This window comes from Onthophagus taurus, unplaced genomic scaffold, assembly GCF_036711975.1.
Source record: "Onthophagus taurus isolate NC unplaced genomic scaffold, IU_Otau_3.0 ScKx7SY_15, whole genome shotgun sequence".
NCBI classification, from domain to species: Eukaryota; Metazoa; Arthropoda; class Insecta; order Coleoptera; family Scarabaeidae; genus Onthophagus; species Onthophagus taurus.
Window position 1 is genome coordinate 4,656,166 of NW_027248940.1, and position 23,395 is coordinate 4,679,560.

The 23,395-nt window shown below is 34.8% G+C and overlaps 1 protein-coding gene and 1 long non-coding RNA gene across 2 annotated transcripts; both read left to right on the forward strand.

The window, feature by feature from the left end:
- The first annotated feature begins 13,275 nt into the window (after positions 1-13,275).
- On the forward strand, positions 13,276-15,724 carry LOC139432451 (uncharacterized). The gene is made up of 3 exons (XR_011642218.1): positions 13,276-13,901; positions 15,212-15,336; positions 15,397-15,724. It is a non-coding gene; the product is annotated as an uncharacterized lncRNA (long non-coding RNA).
- Positions 15,725-17,588: 1,864 nt separating this feature from the next.
- LOC111422358 (ankyrin-3-like) lies at positions 17,589-20,917 on the forward strand. Its single transcript, XM_023055563.2, has 3 exons — positions 17,589-17,696; positions 17,756-17,937; positions 18,001-20,917. Exons 1-3 carry the CDS (start codon positions 17,655-17,657, stop codon positions 20,813-20,815), a joined length of 3,039 nt encoding a protein of 1,012 aa, XP_022911331.2. The 5' UTR covers positions 17,589-17,654; the 3' UTR covers positions 20,816-20,917.
- Positions 20,918-23,395: the final 2,478 nt, after the last annotated feature.

A 23,395-nucleotide genomic window follows, 5' to 3' on the forward strand; every position in this document is an offset into this window, starting at 1 on the left:
CATACACCACAGGAGAGGGTTGTACCCCTTTTCAAGACATATCGGAACTACGTTGGTTTTAGCGAGTTAATGTTTTATGAGCACTTACAATCATTGCCCTGGCGAATTCTATACGAGATACAGACTATAGATGAAAAAGTTAGATTTCTAACTGAAAATATACTAGTGCTATTGGATCTGCACGCGCCGCTAAAGAAAGCTCGAATTACTAAGCCAGGGGCCCCCTGGATATCTGCTGAACTAAGAGCAGCAATGCAAAAGAGATAAACTGCTTCAATCTTTTAAGCGCTCACGAGACCCCGCGCATTGGCAGCTATATAAAACGGCGCCTAACTTGGTTACAAATATGCATCGCAATTGTAAACAAAAATATTTACAAAATTTTTTGGATTTGGGTAACGGTGCTAAGACCTGGCATATTTTGAAATCCACGAAATTAATTAAGTCCAAACATAGATCGCTTCCTAACCACTTTCAAGATGCTTCTATTATTAACGATTTCTTTATTGATTCGCTTCCCAGCACTAATACCACCGTTGATAATAATATGTATTCCAACTTAAATGAACGTGTTGTAATCCCTCTCAGATTTTCTACAGTATCTGAAAGCGATGTTCTGAAGATTTTGAAATCAATTAAATCTAATGCAATTGGTACCGATGGAGTATCGGTTAAAACATTAGAATACTGTATGCCATTTCTACTGCCTTATGTCACACATCTTGTTAATTTTTGTATTAAAAATAGTGTATTTCCTTCTTTGTGGAAAGTAGCAGTCGTGCGCCCGATTCCAAAAGTTGCTAATCCGATCCTCGTTTCTGACCTTCGTCCAATAAGTATACTAACGGCAATGTTAGTATCCTAGTGGTAGTCACCTGGAAATTAATAACATCCTTCCTTCGGTTCAGTCTGGATTTAGACATGGTCACAGTTGTACGACTGCTTTAACGTGTGTAATCGATGACATAATGGGTGCAACAGATAGAGGGTACATGACTATACTTGTTCTATTGGATTACACGAAGGCATTTGATACAGTAAATCACAACCTCTTACTAACTATTTTAAAGCACTATGGGCTGGAAGATTCAGCAGTTGCTTTCTTTGAGAATTTCGTAAGTGGTCGTCAACAATACGTGCAGCTGTTTAACCATCAATCTAATGTACGCCTTCTTAGGTCGGGTGTGGCGCAGGGTTCTGTGCTCTCCCCAACCCTGTTCTCAATTTACACAGCACCTTTAAGTAATATTTTTAAGTACTGCAAAGTTCATTTTTACGCAGACGATACTCAGGTGTATATATCATATAAACCTCAAGAACAACAACATTATCTGAATTTATTGAATATAGAATTGTCGGATCTGGTGTCTGCCGCCAACCATCACAGTTTAGTAATCAATCCGAATAAATCAAAAGTTATGATATTTGGCCGAAAAATGGATATTTTGCGTTATGGTGGAGATGTCAGGGTAACGGTCAACGGATCAACGCTCCCCATTGTATCTGAAGCACGTAATTTAGGGTTGGTGATGGATTCGGATTTGAGATTCCGGAGTCACGTGACAAGTATGCTTCAGGGTGCGTTTGGTAAACTAAAAGCTCTGTACCCCTCTCGCCATCTTCTCACTGTCAACACTAAGACTCTACTTTGTAATGCGCTGATTTTATCAAAATTTAATTTTGGAGATGTGGTGTATGGGCCGTCTTTACTTAGGGTCGATGAGCAGCGCATACAGAGGGTTCAGAACGCCTGTCTGCGATTTATTTTCGGGATTAGGAAGTATGACAGAATTTCACATAAGTTGACAGAGGTAAAATGGCTTAATATGGTCCGTAGGAAGCAGCTGCATTGTTGTGTGTTTTATTACAACATAATTCAGAGAGAAAAGCCTCAATATTTATGCCAAAAAATTCAATATCGCACTGACATTCATAACTTGAATTTGAGATTCAGGGGGGCTCTGTCACCTCCTAACCACAATACGGAATTATTTAAACGGAGCTTCAGTTATCAGATTGTAAAGATGTACAATGATTTACCCACTGAAACGAAACTGCTAGCAAGCGTCTCCTCATTTAAAAAGCGAGTGTTTGGTTGCTTACTTGATCAACAGACGGCCATCCTAACTATTTAAATGTAAGGCGAAGGTGGCATTTATTAAGTATTAGTTTTCTTTTTTTTTACATTTTTTTTCCGTTTCTGTCTGTACTGGCAGAGGTATTTCTTTAATTATTTTCTTTATATATCTAGTTTGTTCGCTTGTTGCTGAACGTTTTGGAATTTTTTGAATATTGTTATAATGGAATTTAAGGTTAAGTTGAGCAGTGTCTCGGCACTGAACTTCGCCATTTCGTACTATTATAATTTACTAGTGAATTTAGTATTTTATTTTATTTTATTTTTTTTGTTTTGTATAGAATATTTAATTTGTTAATTTGATGTTGCTACGAATAAAGACATTATTATTATTATTATTATTATTTGTTCCTAAGAGATTGAGTCGGGGATCCTCATACCCTATTTGGTACACCCCATAAATTAAGCGGCTATTAAAGTTGAAAGAGTATTATAGGAGGAAGTGGAGGAGAAGCAATAGTGCTTTCTATTCAGCTGATTATAAAAGACTGAGATGTTTGACTAAGCAGAAAATCTCTGATGCGTATACTTCCTTTACTATTAGTGCTGAACAATCGCTTAGTTCTGATCCCCGTAACTTTTGGAATTATATAAGACAGAAAACAACGACCTCTCGACTTCCTGGAAAAATGATGCGTGATAAGTCCACCTACACTGATCCTGAAAAAATAGTTAATGCTTTTGCAGATCAATTCTCTGGAGTATATTCTGGTGTCTCTGCTTATAACATGGTTGATGTACACTCTACGTATCCTTCAGTATTTGTTGCCGATGTCACCGAAGAAGAGGTTCCTCATTTCCTAAAAAGGTTACCTAATAAATTTACTGCTGGTGATGATGATCTTCCTGCATTTTTCATTCGTTATTGTTGTGCAATTTTTGCAGTTCCGCTTCATTTAATAATTAACCTATCCTTAAGCACTTGCTCATTTCCTAAACTTTGGAAGCGCTCACGCATTGTTCCTGTATTCAAGCATGGCGAACGTACCAACATTACTGATTATCGACCAATATCGTTATTGTCCAATTTCGCTAAGGTATTTGAACAGATTATTTACAAGATGATTTATCCACAGGTTCAGTCATTTGTGTCACCATATCAGCATGGGTTTATCAAGCGTCGTTCGACCATTACCAACCTCGCGGTGGTTACTGAGGTAATTTGTGAATCTTTGGATGGGGGCGGTCAGGTAGATGTGGTATACACTGATTTTTCTAAAGCATTCGACATGATTCATCATGACGTCCTCTTGTATAAAGTTAGTGCTTTTGGCTTATCTCCTAAGTTTATGAACCTATTTGCCTCTTACCTATCGGGTCGTATAAATTATGTGTACTACAACGGTTATGCGTCTATGGAGTTTACGGCTAGGTTTGGTGTTCCTCAGGGCTCAAATCTAGGCCCCCTACTATTTGTTATCTTCTTGAATGACCTTCTAGACAAATTTTCATCAAGCGTACTAGCTTATGCAGATGATCTGAAACTATTCCGACCTATTTTTGCGGACCGTGATGTTGTCACTCTTCAGTCGGATTTGGACGTCTTGGTGGAATGGTGTAACCGTTATCAGCTAAAGATTAATGCCAATAAGTGCGGTGCGGTTAGTTTTACACGCAAGCTGTCTCCTCTTCCATCTTCTTATTATATAGAAGGTGTTCTTCTTGAGAAACTATCTACAATCAAGGATCTGGGAGTAACTTTTGATCGCAAATTGTCTTTTGTACCTCACATCGAAAATATTGCATCTTCTGCAGCGAGGATGCTTGGTTTCGTTTTGCGCACCTTGCGTGCTTTTTCTGATATCGGTGTGTACAAGACTATTTTCGACCTTTGTATTGTCCAAATTGGAATATGGCTCTGTAATTTGGTCGCCACATTATGTGTGTCATAGACTTATATTGGAGAGAATTCAGAGGAGATTTCTCAAATATTTGTCTCTACGCCTGGACGGATCATACCCGGATCGTGGAATGGATTACGCATCCCTGCTGCGGCGTCACAATTTTTCTGCACTAGACGTAAGAAGAGATGACCAGTGCATCCAGTTTTTGCAGAAGTTAGTGCAAGGTGAATTGGATTGTGGTTGGTTGTTGTCGCGGATCATTTTCGCGGAGCCTACGCGTGCAACACGTAGTACAAATCAGTTTTATTTGAGGAATTGCAGATCCAATGTTTTAGCCAACTCCCCGGTGCAGAGGATGTGTAAACTAACTAACAATCAATAATAGTGTAAGAGTGTTTATGTGAATTATATTTGTTTTATGGCATGTGTTATTTCTTATTTCTTATTTTCTTTTTGTTGTAATATTGTCCTGTAATTGATCTTTGTTGGGCAATAAAGTGAATTATTATTATTATTATTATTACATTTTTCCCTAATAACCCTAATGGTTGAGGGGGCATACCAATGTGGAAAACGCTTAGAATTCCCGATGGTTCTGTAAGGAACATGATGCCTAATCATCCGATTCAGATGTGAGTAGAATACCTCCAAGGCTTGGTTAACATTAAGATTAATAAAGGCGTCATTCCAGTCAAATGCACGGATATCAGCTTTGAGAGAAACGTAATCTGCCTTATTAAAAAAGAATCTTTCAAGCCGACCATCATCAAACATTACATTCGAACTGAACTCAAAACAAAAATCTATAGCTAGATGATGGTCATCAAGATTAACTAACGGATCAAAACAATTCTGAACGCAAAACACAGCAAATCGATTACAAAGAATCAGATCCAACGTTCGACAGTTTGTATTAGAAATATTATTAAATTGCGAAAAATTACAATATGAAAATATGTCCAGAAAATCTTTTGTACGCACCGAATTATCCCCAGAGGGCAAGAGTATACCAGTAGAAGACGTCTTCCAAGTTAATCCAGGTAAATGAAAGTCGCCAACAACGAGGATGACGTCATTCGGATTACGATCATTAATCATCTGCAGCTGTAGAAGAAAGCTATTGATCGCTGCAGTATCATTGGGAGGCAAGTAAACACAACACAACAAAACACGCGATACTTCACCACGGACGCAGAACCATAAGTCCTCTGCACCCGTTGAAAACTCTGGCATTGGAGACACAGGAATACCCCTTTTGGCCGCCACAAGAACACCACCTCCATCGAGATTGGTAGATAAAGAAGAAGATCTGTCACGACATATCTATCGCAGAGAATCTCCCCACTAAGCACTGACAAGGGAAGTGTCACAACTGTGTCTCACCGATTTCGATGCAATTTGGTACAGTCATAGAATGGGCCAAAATAAGGTTCGCACATTTTTTTATACGTGCGGTAAAAGCCCCTGGGGCGAGTTATAGGGGTTGAAAGTTTGGAGAAAAAGTACGTTTTCACTTATATTTTGAAAACGAAAAGTGCTATCAAAATTTGGTAAATTGTAACTGATATTCATTTTAAAAGAGCTTTCTTTTGATGTGTCACACATATAGCAGAGGGTTAAAAAGGGCGAAGTACCCCTATTTTTTTGGAATTATTTAAAAACCACCCTATCGATTTTGGCGGCATTAAGTATACTTCTAGTGCGTTCAAAAATATTAGTTAAGGGTTTTTTCCCATTCGCCCTAGATCAACCCCAGCGAAGTTACGGGGGTTAACATGTAAGCACTTTTCGTAAGAATGATGTGATAAAATTGTCAGGTATTTTGAAAATACTTTAAACAAAACCGTAAATTAGTCGCACAATAAAATGTTTAGTGTAAAATAAGGCATAATACACCATATAGGGGTTGTTGGGGTTATCCACCCCCTTAAAAATTAATTCTATCCCGGGCGTTATTTGTCGATTACGGCGAAATTTGGTACTGTGTTTGTTTTATATTTGAAGTAAAAATTTTTGAAAATGGTTATAAGGGTTACAAATTAGGGGTAGTTTTTTGTTTATACCTCGAAGATGAAAACTGCCATCGTAACTGTGGTATTGTTTTTTAAAAATCTATCTATCGATGTTCCACGAGGTAAACTACCCTCATTTTCTTTAAATAATAAATATAAAACTACTAGATAAATAAGATATTTTATTTATTTATGAGTTAAAAAGCAACTGACAAAAAAAATAGTTCAATATACCAAAGAAGTTTATTCTACATTACTAATTGACGTTTTTTATGTATTATATTAATTTTCAATATTAAATTTATTTTTATTCTACGTAGTGTTGGCAAAAATGAAAGTCGTGGAAAAAATGTTTTAAACATAAGGATTTTTTACACCATGCACATGTTATGACCGCTATATCCCCACAGATATCACACGTTGGCTTCTCACTCGAAAAGCAAACTTCCACGGGATTTTCAAAATGGTCTGGTCTCTCCTCTATATAGCCACTTGCAAACCATGCGTATTTAAAAACATTTATAAACCGAGGGGAAGCCAACTGGTTATGCGTCAACGATTGCAATTTTAATATGTTATCCCTCTGATGTAAATTGACATCATACTGGTAAAGAATAATCTGATCAGAGAATCTTCTAATAAAATTTTTCCATATTCTGAAACCAAATACATCTAGGGGCTGTATTTGACCTGTTGTCCCTGCAGGTATAGATAAATGTTTAAAATTAGTACCTGATGGAGTTATTTCACTAATAACTTCAGGACAATGGCCACTCCAAGAATCTAATAATAATAATGATTTAGAACCAGTATTTGGAAAATATACATTTTGGAGCCAATTTTTCATGTGTTCTGAAGTTAACTTTCCAGATTTTGATGCCAAAACGTATATATTGTCTGCTTTAAACATTGTATTTGCTACCCTCGGTCCAAAGCTGCCAGAGGGTTCTTTTAAAACAATAAAAAGTGGAGAAAGAAGTTTCCCATCAGCAGATATTACGGGTTGAATTGTGTAACTGTGCGTTGTAGATGACACCGACTGGACCACACTTTCTACGGTTTTAACTCCTAAATCGCTTAATGTTCTTCCCGAATGGAATTCCAAGTTAAAACCGCTCTGATCCGAATTGTAGGTGTTTTCAGGTCCATATATTTGGATTTGTAGCTTTGCCTCTTTAACGAAATCTTTTGCTAAAGTTTTTACTCGATCAACATTTCCAATTTGTTTTTGGGATAGAAATTTTGTTATTTTTCGGCTTACTAACCGATTTGCTTTCTTAAAACGTTGCACCCAGCTATGAGATGCTTTGAACAGTTGAGGAGATAAATTCTTTTCATTTCTAGCTTGTATAGCCCATCTGCGTATATCAATATCATGTAGTGGCAATTTATTATCTACGGCGGCTCTCGCTTGATTAATTACAAATTCGGTAATTTCTGCTAATTTTTCTTTGTATGTCCCTCTTTCTTCAATATATTTAGACCATCTGTGCAATTGGGTCTTTGACGTTACTTTTCGGTATTTGTTTTTTACGGTTTCTAGTTTCAAATAACCTTTCTTCCCACTTGTCCAGTAATTTACCGCCTCTAATTTGTACTCGTAGTCGATGTCATCCTTCAATGGACAATGAGCATCAGTATCTTCTACAAACCTGTCAGTTGTATCCTGGTCTTCAATAATTTGCTGACCGTCATTGATGCCATTGGATGAATCGAAAATTAATACAGTTTCGTCTTCAATTTGCATATTGTAGTCTTCCATACTTTCCATTAAAATACGCTGTATATTTTCTTTTAAACTAACTTCTGCTTCATTTACAGGAGTCTGGGGAATATTCATAACAGTAAAAACTGTCATTAGCAAATTTAAAACGTTTATTGGGTTTATTGTAACCATTGCTTCTGTCAGTTGCTCTGAAACTAAAATCTACCCACTGGGCACACGTTCTTTTATACTAGAAAAAACTATTTTGAGAAATGACCTTTAGCAAGCGGCACTAAAAAAACAAATATTGTGCCAAAATTTTTTTGGTAGGTGTATTTTTGGCAACATTATGTAGAATAAAAATAAACTAAAAAACTATATAAAACAAACACAGTACCAAATTTCGCCGTAATCAACAAGTAATGCCCGGGATAGAATTAATTTTTAAGGGGGTGGTTAACCCCAACCACCCCTAAATGGTGTATTATGCCTTATTTTACATTAAACATTTTATTGTGCGACTAATTTACGGTTTTGTTAAAGTATTTTCAAAATACCTGACAATTTTATCACATCATTCTTACGAAAAGTGGTTACATGTTAACCCCCGTAACTTCGCTGGGGATGATCTAGAGCGAATGGGAAAAAACCCTTAACTAATATTTTTGAACGTGCTGGAAGTATACTTAATGCCGCCAAAATCGATAGGGTGGTTTTTAAATAATTCCAAAAAAATAGGGGTAGTTCGCCCTTCTTAACCCTCTGGTATATGTGTGATACATCAAAAGAAAGCTCTTTTAAAATGAATATCAGTTACAATTTACCAAATTTTGATAGCACTTTTCATTTTTAAAATATAAGTGAAAACGTACTTTTTCTCCAAACTTTCAACCCCTATAACTCGCCCCAGGGGCTTTTACCGCACGTATAAAAAAATGTACGAACCTTATTTTGGCCCATTCTATGACTGTACCAAATTGCATCGAAATCGGTGAGACACAGTTGTGACACTTCCCTTGTGAGTCGTTCAAAAAGGTCTCCGTAAGAAGTATAAAATCGCTATTGATGCTGTGAGAATTAATAAAACATTTAGTGGTTTTCGTACGTAGACCACGGACGTTTTGGTAGTAAAAAGACCAGACCATACAGGATTAAGAGAAAATCAGCATAAAAAGGTCACATCTTAGAGTCTCAACAAATCATCATGAGACTTTATAATCACCATCCTCGATCTGTCATCCTTGCGGGCATGAACAACGCAATTTTTAGTCCATATATATTTGTAATTTTTATCACGACCCAGCTGTTTGGTCTTCTTAAAGAGATCCGCATTAAAAGCCGTAAGGTGCTCATTAATAAACAAATTGTCAGTCAGACTAAGAATCTTAATGCCCGTAGACGGATTGTCACTATTTTTACGGTATATCCTTGCACACGCCAAAAATCGGTGCCGTATAATACGAGATTTGAATTTGATAATTACGACCAATGTCTCGACCAATGTACAATCAATCGCCTTCCCTATCTCCGAAACCAGTATTCCAGACAAGGTCAAGTTATTAAGTCTGGAATACTGTTCAAGGTGCTCAATACGAGAATTCAGTTCGGTGACCGATTTTTTTAATTTAAGATTTTCAGCAACAACACCATCAATGGTCTTAACCTTCTCTCCAAACGACTTAAGTGTCTTATCGAAATCCGAAATCATGTCACCATAGAATGACACAGATTTAAGTATTTCTTCATATTTGGAATTTATACTTTTTACTTAATTTATACTTCAGTATTTTACTCAGGAGATAGTTCATTTGTTTGACGTTCATGCTCCTTTAAGGTTACGTAAGTTCACAAAGCCTAATGCTCCTTGGCTAACGGATAACATTAAATTCATGATGCGTTTAAGAGACCAGGCGAAATGCAAATTCAGAAAAACAGGCAATATTTCCCATTGGAACTATTATAAAGACTTGCGTAACTTCACTACTAATGCCATTAAAAACGAAAAAAGAGCCAATTTTAAGTACATCGCGAGTGAACGAGATTCTAAGAAGAAATGGGGGGGTTTAAAGCATTTGCAAATTCAATCAAAGAATAATAATAAATAATTGTAGCCAATTGCCTGAACAATTGCAGGATCCTGAAGGTATTAATACTTTTTTTACTCAAAGTGTTCAGGATATTCTTGATGAAATTAAGTCAGACGATTTTGATGATTTTTATGGAGAGTTTCCTGCTATCACTTCTAATGTGTTTACATTTCAAACGGTTACCGAGTCTGAGCTATTGCAGGTTATTTCGGAGATAGATTCTCCATCGATAGGAGCGGACTCGGTTGGTATTCATATGTTGCGGATGTGTTGCCCCACAATACTACCGTATTTGGCGCATATATTGAACTTTTGCTTGGTTGAAAATATCTTTCCTGACCAGTGGAAGCGAGCTGTCATACTTCCTTTATCAAAGAAACGGAACCCAGTTGATTATAGAGATCTACGTCCGATCAGTATCCTACCAACTATGTCTAAGATTTTAGAGAAAATCATGAAAAAACAGTTAGTTTCTTATGTTGAACAGAACAGCTTGTTACCTATCCAGCAATCTGGCTTTCGTGCAAATCATAGTTGTACTACAGCCATGTTGGGGCTCACGGATGATGTTTTGAGTGCGTCCGATAAGGGCATGCTGACTGCGGTGGTACTCTTGGACTTTTCTAAGGCCTTCGATACCATTAGTCATACATTACTTTGTCGTATTTTAGGATTTTTGGGACTGGGACGAAGTGCCGTGTCATTAATAGAAAACTATTTGACGGGTAGGACACAAAAAGTTTAAGTTGGAGATCAAGTGTCGCGGGAGGTTGGTGTACGTTCGGGTGTTCCGCAGGGCTCAGTCTTGGGGCCACTTCGGTTTGCTCTTTACACGTCGAGATTTGCCTCCTTGTTGACTTCTTCCAAAATTCATATGTACGCCGATGACATTCAGGTGTATCAGTCGTTTCCTTGCAGGAGTCATGATGTAGAGCTAAGCTTAAATAAGGACTTACGGGATATTCAGAAGTTTGCTAATTATCATCAATTAAAAATTAACCCTGAGAAATCAATGTGGATTTGTTTTGGAACTACTCTGGGGATTGGGCGGGTTGATATTGATATCAAATTGGGGGATACACGTTTGCAGCGCGTGGATAGTGTGAAGTGCTTAGGCTTAACGCTCGACCCTAGTTTTAGGTATCGTGGACAGATCAATGAATATATCAAAAAGGCATATTTATGTCTAAGGAAGCTATATCCTCATCGGTCTTATTTATCACATAATGTTAAAAAACAATTATGTGATACATATGTCTTATCACACGTCAAAGATGCAAACTGGTTGAAAATGAGCTCTAGGCACGAACTGCTTAGCTTGATGCTTTTTCATAAGATCAGAAGATGGGAGATATCCAACCAAGTTTGCTCTTGCAATCGTGCCACCAAAGTACAGAACATCATTGTTCCAGCGCTCTTTCACCTATCATGTCTACAAATCTTACGGAAGCCTGCCATTGTCGGTTCGACAGTTAAGTACGACAGGTTTCAAAAGGCGGGTAGGCGAGAGACTGGTAGGTTTGCAGGCCACTTAAATTTGTCCTCTTTACAATGCTGTCTTTTTTTTTTTTTTTTAAATATTTTTTTTTGTTTATGATCTTGCATTTGGTGTGCATCCTGTTGTCGCCGTTGGTTATGTTTTTTTATATTATTATTTGTATTTTGCTTGTATTATTATTACTTTTATATTGTTTTTACTTTTCTTTGCGTATATACTACTTTATTTTTTGCTTTTTTCTGGATATTATTATTTTTTTTTTGTTGTATAGGTTGATTAGAACAGACTAAAGTCTGGAACCCGCCTTTTGTGCCCTTTTGTTTTTAATTCATGTATTTTTTTGTTTTTTTTTTCTTAAATATGTAGAGTCTTATGGTGCACAATAAAGTTTATTATTATTATTATTATCATCATCTATCACCATAGAAGCATTGGCATCGTCGCGACAAGATGAACATTTCCAAAAAACTCCTTGAGTTTTATATTTCGTCAGATCGGCTCCCGGTATTCCAACACATTTCGCGTGATAAAATCCCTTACAGTCTCCAGAGCACTGAAGACCTGGCGCTCTCGACGTCAGACGCGCACTGCATGTAAGACAGTCACGGGACATAGCTATACAAATCCACGACCGGTCTGATAACGCAAAGAACCAAAAAAGCAGTCCGTACAGAAATACTCCCACGAAAACCGACTTCAATATCGAAAATTATATTTATTAAGGTGTAAATATCTTCCAAACTTCAAACTTCCACCCGAACATTAACTCAAAATGATCCGTATAGCAAATTTAAGCAGCTATAAAGGCAAAGAGAGAGTTAAAAACCTTGCACAAAATGAGCAATCTGTACAAGACAACCACTCACCACCGCGAACAGTACTCGAATGCAATTAAGTTAAATTAAGCAATTAAAATTTATTTTTGGGAAAAAGGGGCAGATAGGTATTTACACAGGAGTCCGTTACTAATGGGACACAGAGCAATCGTGAATTCCTTACATTAAATTATTACGATTTAACCCAATTTATTTATGTGGCTGAAGTTAGCTTCAGATTTAAATCCACAACAGATTCAGATTTATAAAATTACAGTTGACCAACCAAGTAGTGAACATGAATTTTAATTATTATTTTTGAAAACCCCACGGAGTGTCGCACCCTGCGATTAGTCTAGATAATTCGAATAGGTCCTCTAGTATGCAGCCTGCCTATACGTATTCCCAGATTTACCGTAGGGGCGGTAGGGTGAACGTTTAAAGTAGACTCTTTTTTACCACTAAACTAAAGATTTAATTTCTCAACTCCTAGTGAATATCGCACCCTGGAACTGGTCTAGATAATTCGAACAGGTCCTCTAGTATGCAACCTACCTAAGGATTTAATTTCTCAACCCCTAGTGAATGTAATTTAATATGCAACGCTGATTATTATTTTGAAGCTGGAAAAAAACAAAATTTACTCAAAAAATCGTTTCTCGCTGGTATTTGTAATATGAAAATATGCCAAGTTTTAGTTTTATAAATGTACTTATAAACCAGTTTATATTCTACATAAGGTCACTATCAAAGTATAAGGTGTTTGAGTAAGACGTAGAGTTAACACATGGTGCAGTCAATGAAAGAATGAAAAAGAAAATGAAAAAGTAAAATGAGTGAAAAAGAGAAAAGTAAAGAATATACAACGAATTTTATAGTGCCAAATCCGCTAAAATTAGAAGATAATATGCAAGAAAATTTAAAAAAATTTAAACAAACGTTCGATTATTATATGGAAGCATATGGTTTCGAATTGTTACCGGAAAAGAGAAAAATAGTCATTTTGATGAACATCGTGGGCGAAGAAGCCGTAGAAGTCTATAATACATTTCAAATTGAAGATCCGTTAACATTAAATAAAATTTTAAAAGAATTTGAGAATTATTGTTAATGTTAATGTTAATGTTTATTTATATGTCAAAAAAAAGTTTTTGGACAGACGTCATACAAAATATATATGTATACTTCAACTATGAGTATCTAAAACAGTAACTTAACTAATACAGTTCGGTCATACGGTGGACATTACTTAGGAATTCTTCTACCGAGTAAAAGGCCTCAGACACCAAAAAATGTTTAACACGATTTTTAAAACGCGCGGTGTTCATGTTCTTTATGCAATCCGGTAGTTTGTTATAAAGTTTTGTACCCTGGTAGTCCACACCTTGCTGGGTCACCTTAAGATGGTGATACGGAACCCTTATAGAGTCTTTTTGTCGCGTATTATATTCGTGATGTACGGAGTTTATGTCATAGAGATGTGTATTATTATGTACATGGTTAACACAAGTAAGTATGTACATGCAGGGCACGGTAAGTATATCAATTTTTTTTAAATGTTCTTTACATGATTCTAAATTTTTTAGATTACACAAAGCGCGGATACAACTCTTTTGTAGCTTAAACACCCTGTTGATTCCCGGACCCAAACCCCAAATGGAGATGCCATATGAGGCCACTGCATGAAAACAAGAGAAATATGCTGTTCTTACTACTTCAGGTTCGGTACACTTCACCAATCTTCGCACCATAAAAACTGCACTCGCGAGTCTTCTACAAAGGGCACTCACATGGTCATCCCAGGTGAGACGATTGTTCAACTTCAAGCCAAGAAAGTTCACCACGTTATAGTTTCCTTTCGTGAGAAAGTTAATTTTTTGATTCTTTTGTTCTTTTGTCTTCTAAGACATCGTTAGTTCTCAATTGTGTTTCTTCTCTCGTTTTCCCTTTTACTACGAACGACGTATCATCCGCATATAGATACGTTTCTGAGCTTTTTTTTGTTTCGAGGAAGATCGTTCATATACAGTATAAATAAGATCGGTCCCAGGATTGATCCTTGGGGTACACCGTATCTATTGTTTTTCACATCGGATATTGAACCATTCCAAGCGACATATTGTGTTCTGTTACTCAGATACGATTTCATTAGACTTAGTGTTGATCCCCGTACGCCGTAAAAGGCGAGCTTATCCAGTAATAGATTATGGTCCACCGTATCAAAAGCTTTGGTGAGGTCGCAACAGGTCATTTCCACGCTTTCTCGATTGTCATGAGCTTCCGTGACATCGCGTATCATTCGGGTAACAGCTGTGATCGTCGATCTTCCGGTCCTGTAACCATGTTGGCTGTCGTCAAATATTTTATTTTTTTGCAAGTAGCTGATTAGTCGGTGTTTTATTACTTCTTCGAAGATTTTCGAAAACACTGGAAGGAGGGCAATCGGTCTGTAATTTGAGCAATCGTTGTCATCTCCTTTTTTGTAAATTGGAACGATCCTGGCCTGTTTCATCCTTTCGGGAAAAACTCCCTCTTCAATACATTTGTTTAAAACCATACAAAGCGGTTCAGAGATTTCATTCGCAACTTTCTTTACAACACCTGTTGAATGTCCATAGACATCTTCGCTCTTTTTGATTTTTAAATGATTAATTATATTTGTTATCTCGTCTTTGGTACAGGGACTAAAGTAAAGACTTTTTGAAAAAATTCTTGCTGTATTCTTTACGTAAACGTTGGAACTCGTCGTTGTCGGATTCAAACCCTTTACCAGTTTTTCAACTTCTTCAGCGTAGTAGTTACTAAAGTTTTGTGCAGTTAAATTCGTTCCTACTTCTTTTTGTGCATGATGATAGGATCGTTCCTTATTAATAACCTCCCACATCTTTTTTTGTTTATTATCGGCCGTTAAAATGTTTCTCGTGTAATGTTTTTTCTTTTCGCTCTCTAAGAGATCAAAGTACTTTTGTTTACATTGAGCATATTTGTCGTAGGATTCTCTGGACCTAGTTACAGAGGCCAGCCACCCCAAAAGATCTAGTGTGTCCCTTTGATTTCTAGTCTCCTTAGACATATAAATTGTTTTAAATTTAGTATTCCGTTTTTTCTTATAGGCAAACGGGAAACAATCATCGAAGACTGCACAGAATATATTATGAAAAACATCATACAACTCACTTGCGTTCTCGGATTTTTGGAGAGGCTGCCAATCCACTGTGGAAAGAGCGATTTTAAAAAAGTGAGTGTTTTTATCGTTATAAATTCTTTTTTTAATTTTTTGTGTTTCTTCCTTTTTTAGATCTTTGTTGGTTATCATCAGTATTTGTCCGTAGTGGTCACCGATGTGAAGCTGCATCGTGTGGTGTTTCTTAGACAATTGTTATTTAGGTTACAAAATATATTATCAATACAACTACTAGTTTTTCTATTCACTCTAGAGGGTGAGTCAAACGTTTGTTGCAGTCCAAATTCCCTCATCAATTCTAATAGGTCGGCTTTATTGACACTTTCATGCAGAAAATTGATATTGAAGTCTCCTGATACTATAAGTTTATAGTTTGGATAATTTTCATCAATGTGAGTTAGGATCTCGTTTAAGGCACTTAGATAGGTATTTATGGCGCCGTCAGGAGACCTATAGATGGACAGGATTATCATCTTCCTGCCTGTTAATTCAACTGCTGACGCCTCAATGTGCTGTTCAATACTTTTATCTTTAACATAATTGTAATCCCAAGAAAAATATTTTATACGCAAGACATGTTTTTCAATCTCGAACTCAGCAAGAGGGTGAGTCCTTTCACGGGTTTTTAACAGAAGTAAAAAGATTAGTTACAAATTGCGAGTACACTAACGAAGAAGAAGCATTAAGAGATAAAATAGTTTTACAATCAAATGATAGGGATACTAAGGACCGATTAATGAAAATGGGAAATGTAACATTACAAGAAGCGGTAGAAGCATTCAGAATAGCGGAAATATCAAGAGGACAAGTTAAACAAATGTATTTAGAAAAAAGAATATATAAAATTCATAATTTAAAAAATAATGTTAAACACGAAATAAAACACAAAGAATAACTGTACCTGAGTTGAATGATGTAGTTCACACTATAAACATGTCTGATGAATATAAAAATAAATTTAAAAAACAATTATAGTATTATTGCATGCATGGTTGGCCTAATTCAATATCTAAAGTAAAAGATAATGTAACAAAATATTATAAAGTAAAGAATTTAATTTTTATTGAAGATGATTTAATATTTTATGAGAATAATGTAATGGTTCCAGAAAAAATGAAAATTCATATTTTAAAAAAATTACATGAAACACATTTTGGAATGACAAAAACAATCGCAAAAGCTAAAACATTATTTTATTGGGAAGGAATGATAAAAGATATAAAAGAATACATAGCAAAATGTAGACTATGTGAGAAGTTTCAGAACAAAAAACCTATGATTATAAGTGAACAACAAACACTACCTTTTGAAAAGATAGGTGTAGATGTATTAGAATATAGCAATAAATCGTATTTGGTATTGATTGACTATTATTCGAAATGGATAGAGTTAGTTAAATTAAAGCAAAAGAATTCGGAAGAATTAATCACTGTATTGAAAACTATATTTGCAATACACGGAGTTCCACAAATAATGATAGCCTTTCAACTCTAAAATATTTAAAGATTTTAGTATTAAATGGAATTTTATAATTAAAACTTCCAGTCCATATTACCCTAAAAGTAATGGACTAGCAGAAAGGGCAGTTGGTATATGTAAAAAAAAATTAAAAAAAAAAAACAATGGAAGGAGATTTAGACATATATAATGTTTTATTAGAATATCGATCGTTTTAGGTACAAAATTGTCACCTGCTGAACTTTTATTTAGTAGAAGAATAAAAACTAAATTACCTATAAGAAATAAACTATTAAGACCAAAAATTATAATGAATTTTACAAAAGCTTTAAACGAAAAAGCACAAATAAATAAAAGCTACTATGACAGAAATGCTAAACCTAACAAAACAAACTTAAAAAAGGGAGATAATATAGTATACAGATATATAATATTTATAAAAGATGAAAACAATAAAATAAAAAGAAGAAACACGATAGATATACGTCGTTCGGAAAATATTCCAACATTTAGAACACGTGACAATGACATAGAAATTAAAAAAGAACAGGTACATTTAGAATTAAATGATAAAGAGATTAATGTTGAAAATCAATATAGAACAAGGTTTATAAAAATCAAAATTCAATCAAATATTATTGTTTATATATACGACTATTATTTTTAGTTTTTTACGCTAAAACAAAATCATTGTTCTAGATATTTCTAACCACCAAAAATGATAAAATAAATTTTTCCAGAAAAAACAGGATGTTTTCGATACATATTAGTTATTTTCATTACGAATGTTCTCGATTCACCACAACACTTGATAGGGTCGCACATTTAAACATGCATTTTCCAAATTTAATTTAGTTAATAATTCAATTTCAAACTATAACAACTATATTATACTAACTTAGAGGTGACTTAAAATGAGTGAAAACGGTGATAGTAGCTTCGTAGACAGCACAATTGTAAGTAATAAAATTAGAAAGTGAACAACCAAATCAAAATTATTTAACACCTTATTTAGGCAGATTTATTTGATAATGACCCGCACCTATCTTCGATAACAGAATCATCTTTATACCGAGCTATTCGTGATGATGTCGTTGATGAGATCAAAAATTACTTCAATGGGGATTATCGCAAAATAATTTTGGAAAATACTTTTGGTGATGTGACTTGCGTACATTTAGCTGCTCGCTATGGAAGGTTAGAATAAAAGAATTGGCTCAAATAATCCACTTTTAATGAATGTTTTTTGTTATTTTTTAGTTTAAATTCGTTAAAATATTTATTATCTCTAAGCAAATCTATAGTTAACATTCGAAGTCGATTTGGAGAAACTCCATTAATGTACTCTCTCAGGTACAAAGCTTCCTTCGAAATAATATCTTGTTTAATCCAACATAATTGTGACGTAACAATTATCGATAACAATAGTAATTCTGCCTTGCATTTGATTACAAATGATACCAAAAATGTCGCTCAATTGTTGATTGAAAATGGTGCTAACGTAAATATTAAAAATAAGGCGGGAATAACACCCTTACATAAAGCAGGTAACGTACAATCTAATCTTGAAACCGTTAGATTGCTAATCGAAAAGGGCGCCTTTATTAACGAAGTGGACAATTATGGGCAAACTCCCCTACACATTGCCAGTTATAATAATAATATTGAATTGGCCAAGTTACTAATCAAAATGGGAGCTCAAATGAACATGAGAAATAATAAGGGAGATACAGTTTTACACGTAGCCACTGAAAGGAAACACATTGAATTATGTCGATTACTAGTATTGTACATTGATGTTGAGGGTAAAAATAATAAGGGAGAAACGGCTTTACATATTGCTGCAAAAAGGGCAGATCTAGAAATCAGTAAATTATTAACCGACTATCGAGCGGATGTAAACGCCAAGACTAATGAAAATGTAACACCTTTACATAATGCCAGCAACACTACGAATAAAGAATTGGTTCAATTTTTAATAGAATCTTATGCGGAAGTAAATGCTAAGGATATTAATAAACAAACGCCCTTACACATTGCTACCGAAGGAACAAACATAGAAATCGGTAAATTGCTAATGCGAAATGGCGCTCTTCTTAACGTTAAGAATAATGAAGGTTTAACACCTTTATGCATTGCCATTAAGAAAAGTGTAAACGAGTTTTGCACCGAACAAACGATTCTAGAATTTATCCGGTTGTTAATTGATATGGGAGCGAATGTTCATGATAAAAATAATAAAGGAGAAACCCCTTTACATATTGCTGCCGAAACAACAAATTTTAAGATCGCAAAACTTTTAATTATGAACATGGCCGATATTAATGCTAAAAATAATGAGGGTGAAACACCTTTACACATTGCTGCTACGAACAGGCAAAACATTGAGTTAATCCAATTGCTATTCAAATATGATTTACATGTTAACGAAAAAAATAACGAAGGAAAAACAGCTTTACATATTTCTGTCGAAAGAAAACACCTTGAAATCGCTCAACTTTTAATTGAAAATAAAGCAAATGTTAATGCTACGAGCAATGAGGGAGTAACGCCTTTACACTTTGCCGCCAACAGCACAGATCTTGGTTTGGCTCAATTATTAATCACAAATTCGGCAAATGTTAACGCTAAAGACAATGAAGGAAGCACTCCCTTACATTATGCTACTGAAAAAGGAAATCTCGAATTAAGTGGGTTACTAATCGAAAATAAGGCGGATATTAACGCCAAAAATTATAACGCAGTAACACCTTTACATTTAGCCGCAAATAATAGACATATTAAATTAGGTACATTGCTAATCGAGAAAGGGGCGGATGTTAATGCTAAAAGTAATGATGGATTAACGCCTTTATATTTTGCTACTATAAGTAAAAACGTTGAATTGGCTAAATTACTAATCGAAAAAAAAGCGAATCATATAGTTGATAACAAAGGAAAAACGGCTCTGCACATTGCCGCAGAAACAGCAAGTAATGAAGTTGGTCAACTGCTAGTCGAATACGGAAATATTAACATTAGGTGTAATGAAGGTTCAACGCCGTTGCACTTTGTTGCTATCAGTGGAAACATTCAGCTAGGTCGATTATTACTCAAAAATACCGCTAATGTTGACGTTAAAAATAATAAGGGAGAAACGCCATTACATTTTGCAGCTGTAAGAAACAGTTTAGAAATGAGTCAGTTGCTAATTGAATATGGGGCGAATGTTAATGCTCAGTCGAATGAGGGTGAAACGCCTTTACACCATGCCATTAAAAGAATAAACATTGAAATTATACAATTGCTAATTAAAAAAAAGGCGATTATTGACGTCAAGGATATTAACCATAGGACGTCATTACACATTGCCGCTGAAATTGGAAACGTTAAAATCGGTCAATTGTTAATCGAAAATGGAGCGGATGTTCATGCTAAAACTAATAAAGGCACAACACCTTTACATTTTGCCACTAATAGTAACAACATTGATATTGGGCGATTGTTAATCGAAAATGGTGCGGATGTTAACGATGAGGATTACGAGGGTACATCGCCTTTACACGACTCCGTTAATAATACTGCAATGATTCAATTGCTAATCGAAAAAAATGCGAATTGTAATATTAAAAATCATAAAGGAAAAACTCCCTTACATATAGCTGTTGAAAAAGCAAGTCGTGAAATCATCGAAGATAACGTATTAGTTGAGTCGGCTCGATTATTAATTGAAAATGGGGCAATTGTCAACACTAAAAGTAATGGGGGTTTAACACCCTTACACATTGCTACCAAAGGTGCCAATGATGACATGATTAAAATGTTAATCAAAGAAGGAGCGAATGTTGATGATCAAAACAATATGGGAGAAACGGCATTACACCTTGTTGCTAGAATCAAAAACAATGAAGGAGTCGGTCAATTACTTATCGAAAATTCGTCCGATGTTAATGTTAGGAATAATAAGGGATTAACACCTTTAGACATTGCTAGTCACTGTGGAAATTATAATGTAACGTATTTGCTTCGGCAAAAAGGAGCGTATAGTACTCCAGAAGACGAGAAAATAGGTCCAAGTTTTGTTGATTGTTTATGAATAACATGTCCTATTTCAATTTGTACTGAACGATTTTTAACACTTTCTTTCGCTGTATTAAAACTTTCTATTTTGTAATAAAGCCAGGTCTTGTAAAATATATTTCTTTTTTGGGTATAGGTTTTGTGAAATTACACTGTGCTGCAAGATTTTTGTACAGTTGATGAGTTGAGTGTTTTTAGTTAATTTTGGGTTGCTGATTCCATTTGTTTGTAACACGTCATGTTTTTTTTATTCAGGTTTCCCACGGCTGCGAGAGTTACGATTTTATAGGGAAACTATAAATACAATGAATTTGATATTTGGCACCTTGATATAAGGTGAAAAGATCTACCTTTTAGTGGTAGTGTCATGTTTGTCATTTGATAATTATCAAATTAACTTTTTTTGTATATCCAGGATACCTACCTTGTTATTGTTATGCTTTATTATCATACACATTATTAAATAAATAAATAATCGTTTATTGTGCAAAGCTACAAACAAGCAAAAAAAATCATAGTAGTTTAACAACAATACATACATTAAATACAAGTTATTAAAACGAAAATAAGGAAAGCTACTAATTATTCGCTTCGCACAACCGCCGGGCGACAATTCAGGAACAACGACCTGATCTTCCATTGTTACCCTGATACAAAGAAAGAGAAAAAAAAAAATAAAGTATACAAAATAAAAAGATTCAATAATACTAATACTAATAAAACTAACACTAATTCACATTCCGATTACTTAAACCAATCTACATCAGACACAAGTAAGAGAAAAGAAAAAAGAAAAATGAGCATACAGTGCTAGCGTAAAGTAACCCCCCCCCTGTTTAACTTCTGAACAGATTGAGATATCAATATGAATAAAAAAACGTCAGTTTCTATATTTTATCAGCACAAATATTTTCTTATGGAAAATTTTGGTATCACTTTTAGTTTTTCCGAAAAATGGAACAGCTTTGTTTTTTTAAATGGAACACCCAGTATATTATGGTATCTTTCGAAAGAATAAAACAATACGAATTCAACGATACCTCACAATCAAATATCGGTTTATTAGTTTTTTACATAAAAATTAAACAAAATGCGGAATTTCGCCGGAAAAACCAACGTATCTTCGTTGACTACCTGTCGAGATACAATGGGCCAGATAAATGGTGGACGGTCAGTTAAAGGTCGGTCTACGCTCGGATTAAGCAGGGTTAAAATCAGCAATTCTTTTAGAATGTTTTTATGAAACAATCAATACAAGAAAAGGATAAAAAGAAAATTCTTTTTAAAACTTCTAAGAAAAAATGGTTACAACAACAATTTTAAAGTTTGTAGGTACTTTGAAATTTTGTATTTAAGGCAGCATGCAAATATTTTCCTTCATTTCTATCTTTGAATTCTACCCGACCAAGTATAACCAAAGAAAGGCGAGATCAAAATGGCTAGAAGGAGTTTAGAGCACAATATCGAAGCAATTTTAATATTCGCTCGTGCTGACAGAAATCTACATGAAACAGAGCGACAATTTAAGGAACGATTTCCTGAACATCCAATTAGTCGAAAATATTTAAGAGAGCTTGTGAATAAGTTTTTGGAAACTGGAAGCGTCGAAGACCGCAAAAGAACTGGTCGTCAGATATTAACAGAAGTATTTAATGTGCCCATGATGTCGTCTGCTGCTATCGCATCAACGTGTGATGTGTTAAATATTTCCGCGTCGTTGTTGGACGACGTGGAAATACTTAAAGATGAATAAATATCACCCATTTTAAATAAAAATGCTTCATGAATTAACAGAAGATGACCCTGATATAGAAGAACAGAATTTTGTGAGCTAATGACAAATATGGTTGAACGAAATCGATTATACTTGAAACATATTTGTTTCAGTGATGAATGTACTTTCTTTTTGGGTGGAAAATTGCATCGCCGTGATGTTAATCCACATGAATATCGTGACGTTATCACTCAATTTCATTAGAAAGTAAATGTTTTTTTTTTCAAGACTTTTGCAAATTGTACAACAGAATTCTGACGATTTTGAAATGGAACTAGTGTTTCATCAAGACGGAGCACCTCCACATTATGCGCCAATGGTACGAAATTATTTTGATAAAAATTTTAATGGACAACAAGATCACCAGATCTGACACCTTTAGATTTCTTTTTATGGGGTTATCTAAAATCCAAGGTATATGAAATTCCGTTGGGTAGTATTGAGGATTTAAAACAAAAAATTATTGACGTCTGCCAAAATATTGATCACATGTTAAGCCGTGTGAGAGAGGAAACACTACAAAGATGGTACCACTGCCTAGAAGTTCAACGTAATCATATCGAACAATTTACAAAATAGTTGATTCTTAATAAATAAAAAATTCTTTTATTATTCAATAACAACACTAAGCAAATTTTTCAACCGTTACCTATACTAGCAAAATCTTTAGTAAGAAAATTTCATTTCTTATATTGACTTTTTTTCTTTATAAATATTTTTTTATAAAATATGATTAATTCATAAATTTTATATACTTCCAATCAACTTTTATTTCATTTCTAAAAAAAATAAGTAATTGAACTTGCAATTTTAAATCCGTCT

Excerpts from the sequence above, each read along its gene's own strand:
- LOC111422358 (XM_023055563.2), top strand. The coding sequence starts at position 17,655 with ATGAGTGAAAACGGTGATAGTAGCTTCGTAGACAGCACAATT. Across the intron at positions 17,697-17,755 it reads GCTTCGTAGACAGCACAATT|GCAGATTTATTTGATAATGA; the intron begins GTAAGTAATAAA and ends CACCTTATTTAG. Across the intron at positions 17,938-18,000 it reads TTAGCTGCTCGCTATGGAAG|TTTAAATTCGTTAAAATATT; the intron begins GTTAGAATAAAA and ends GTTATTTTTTAG.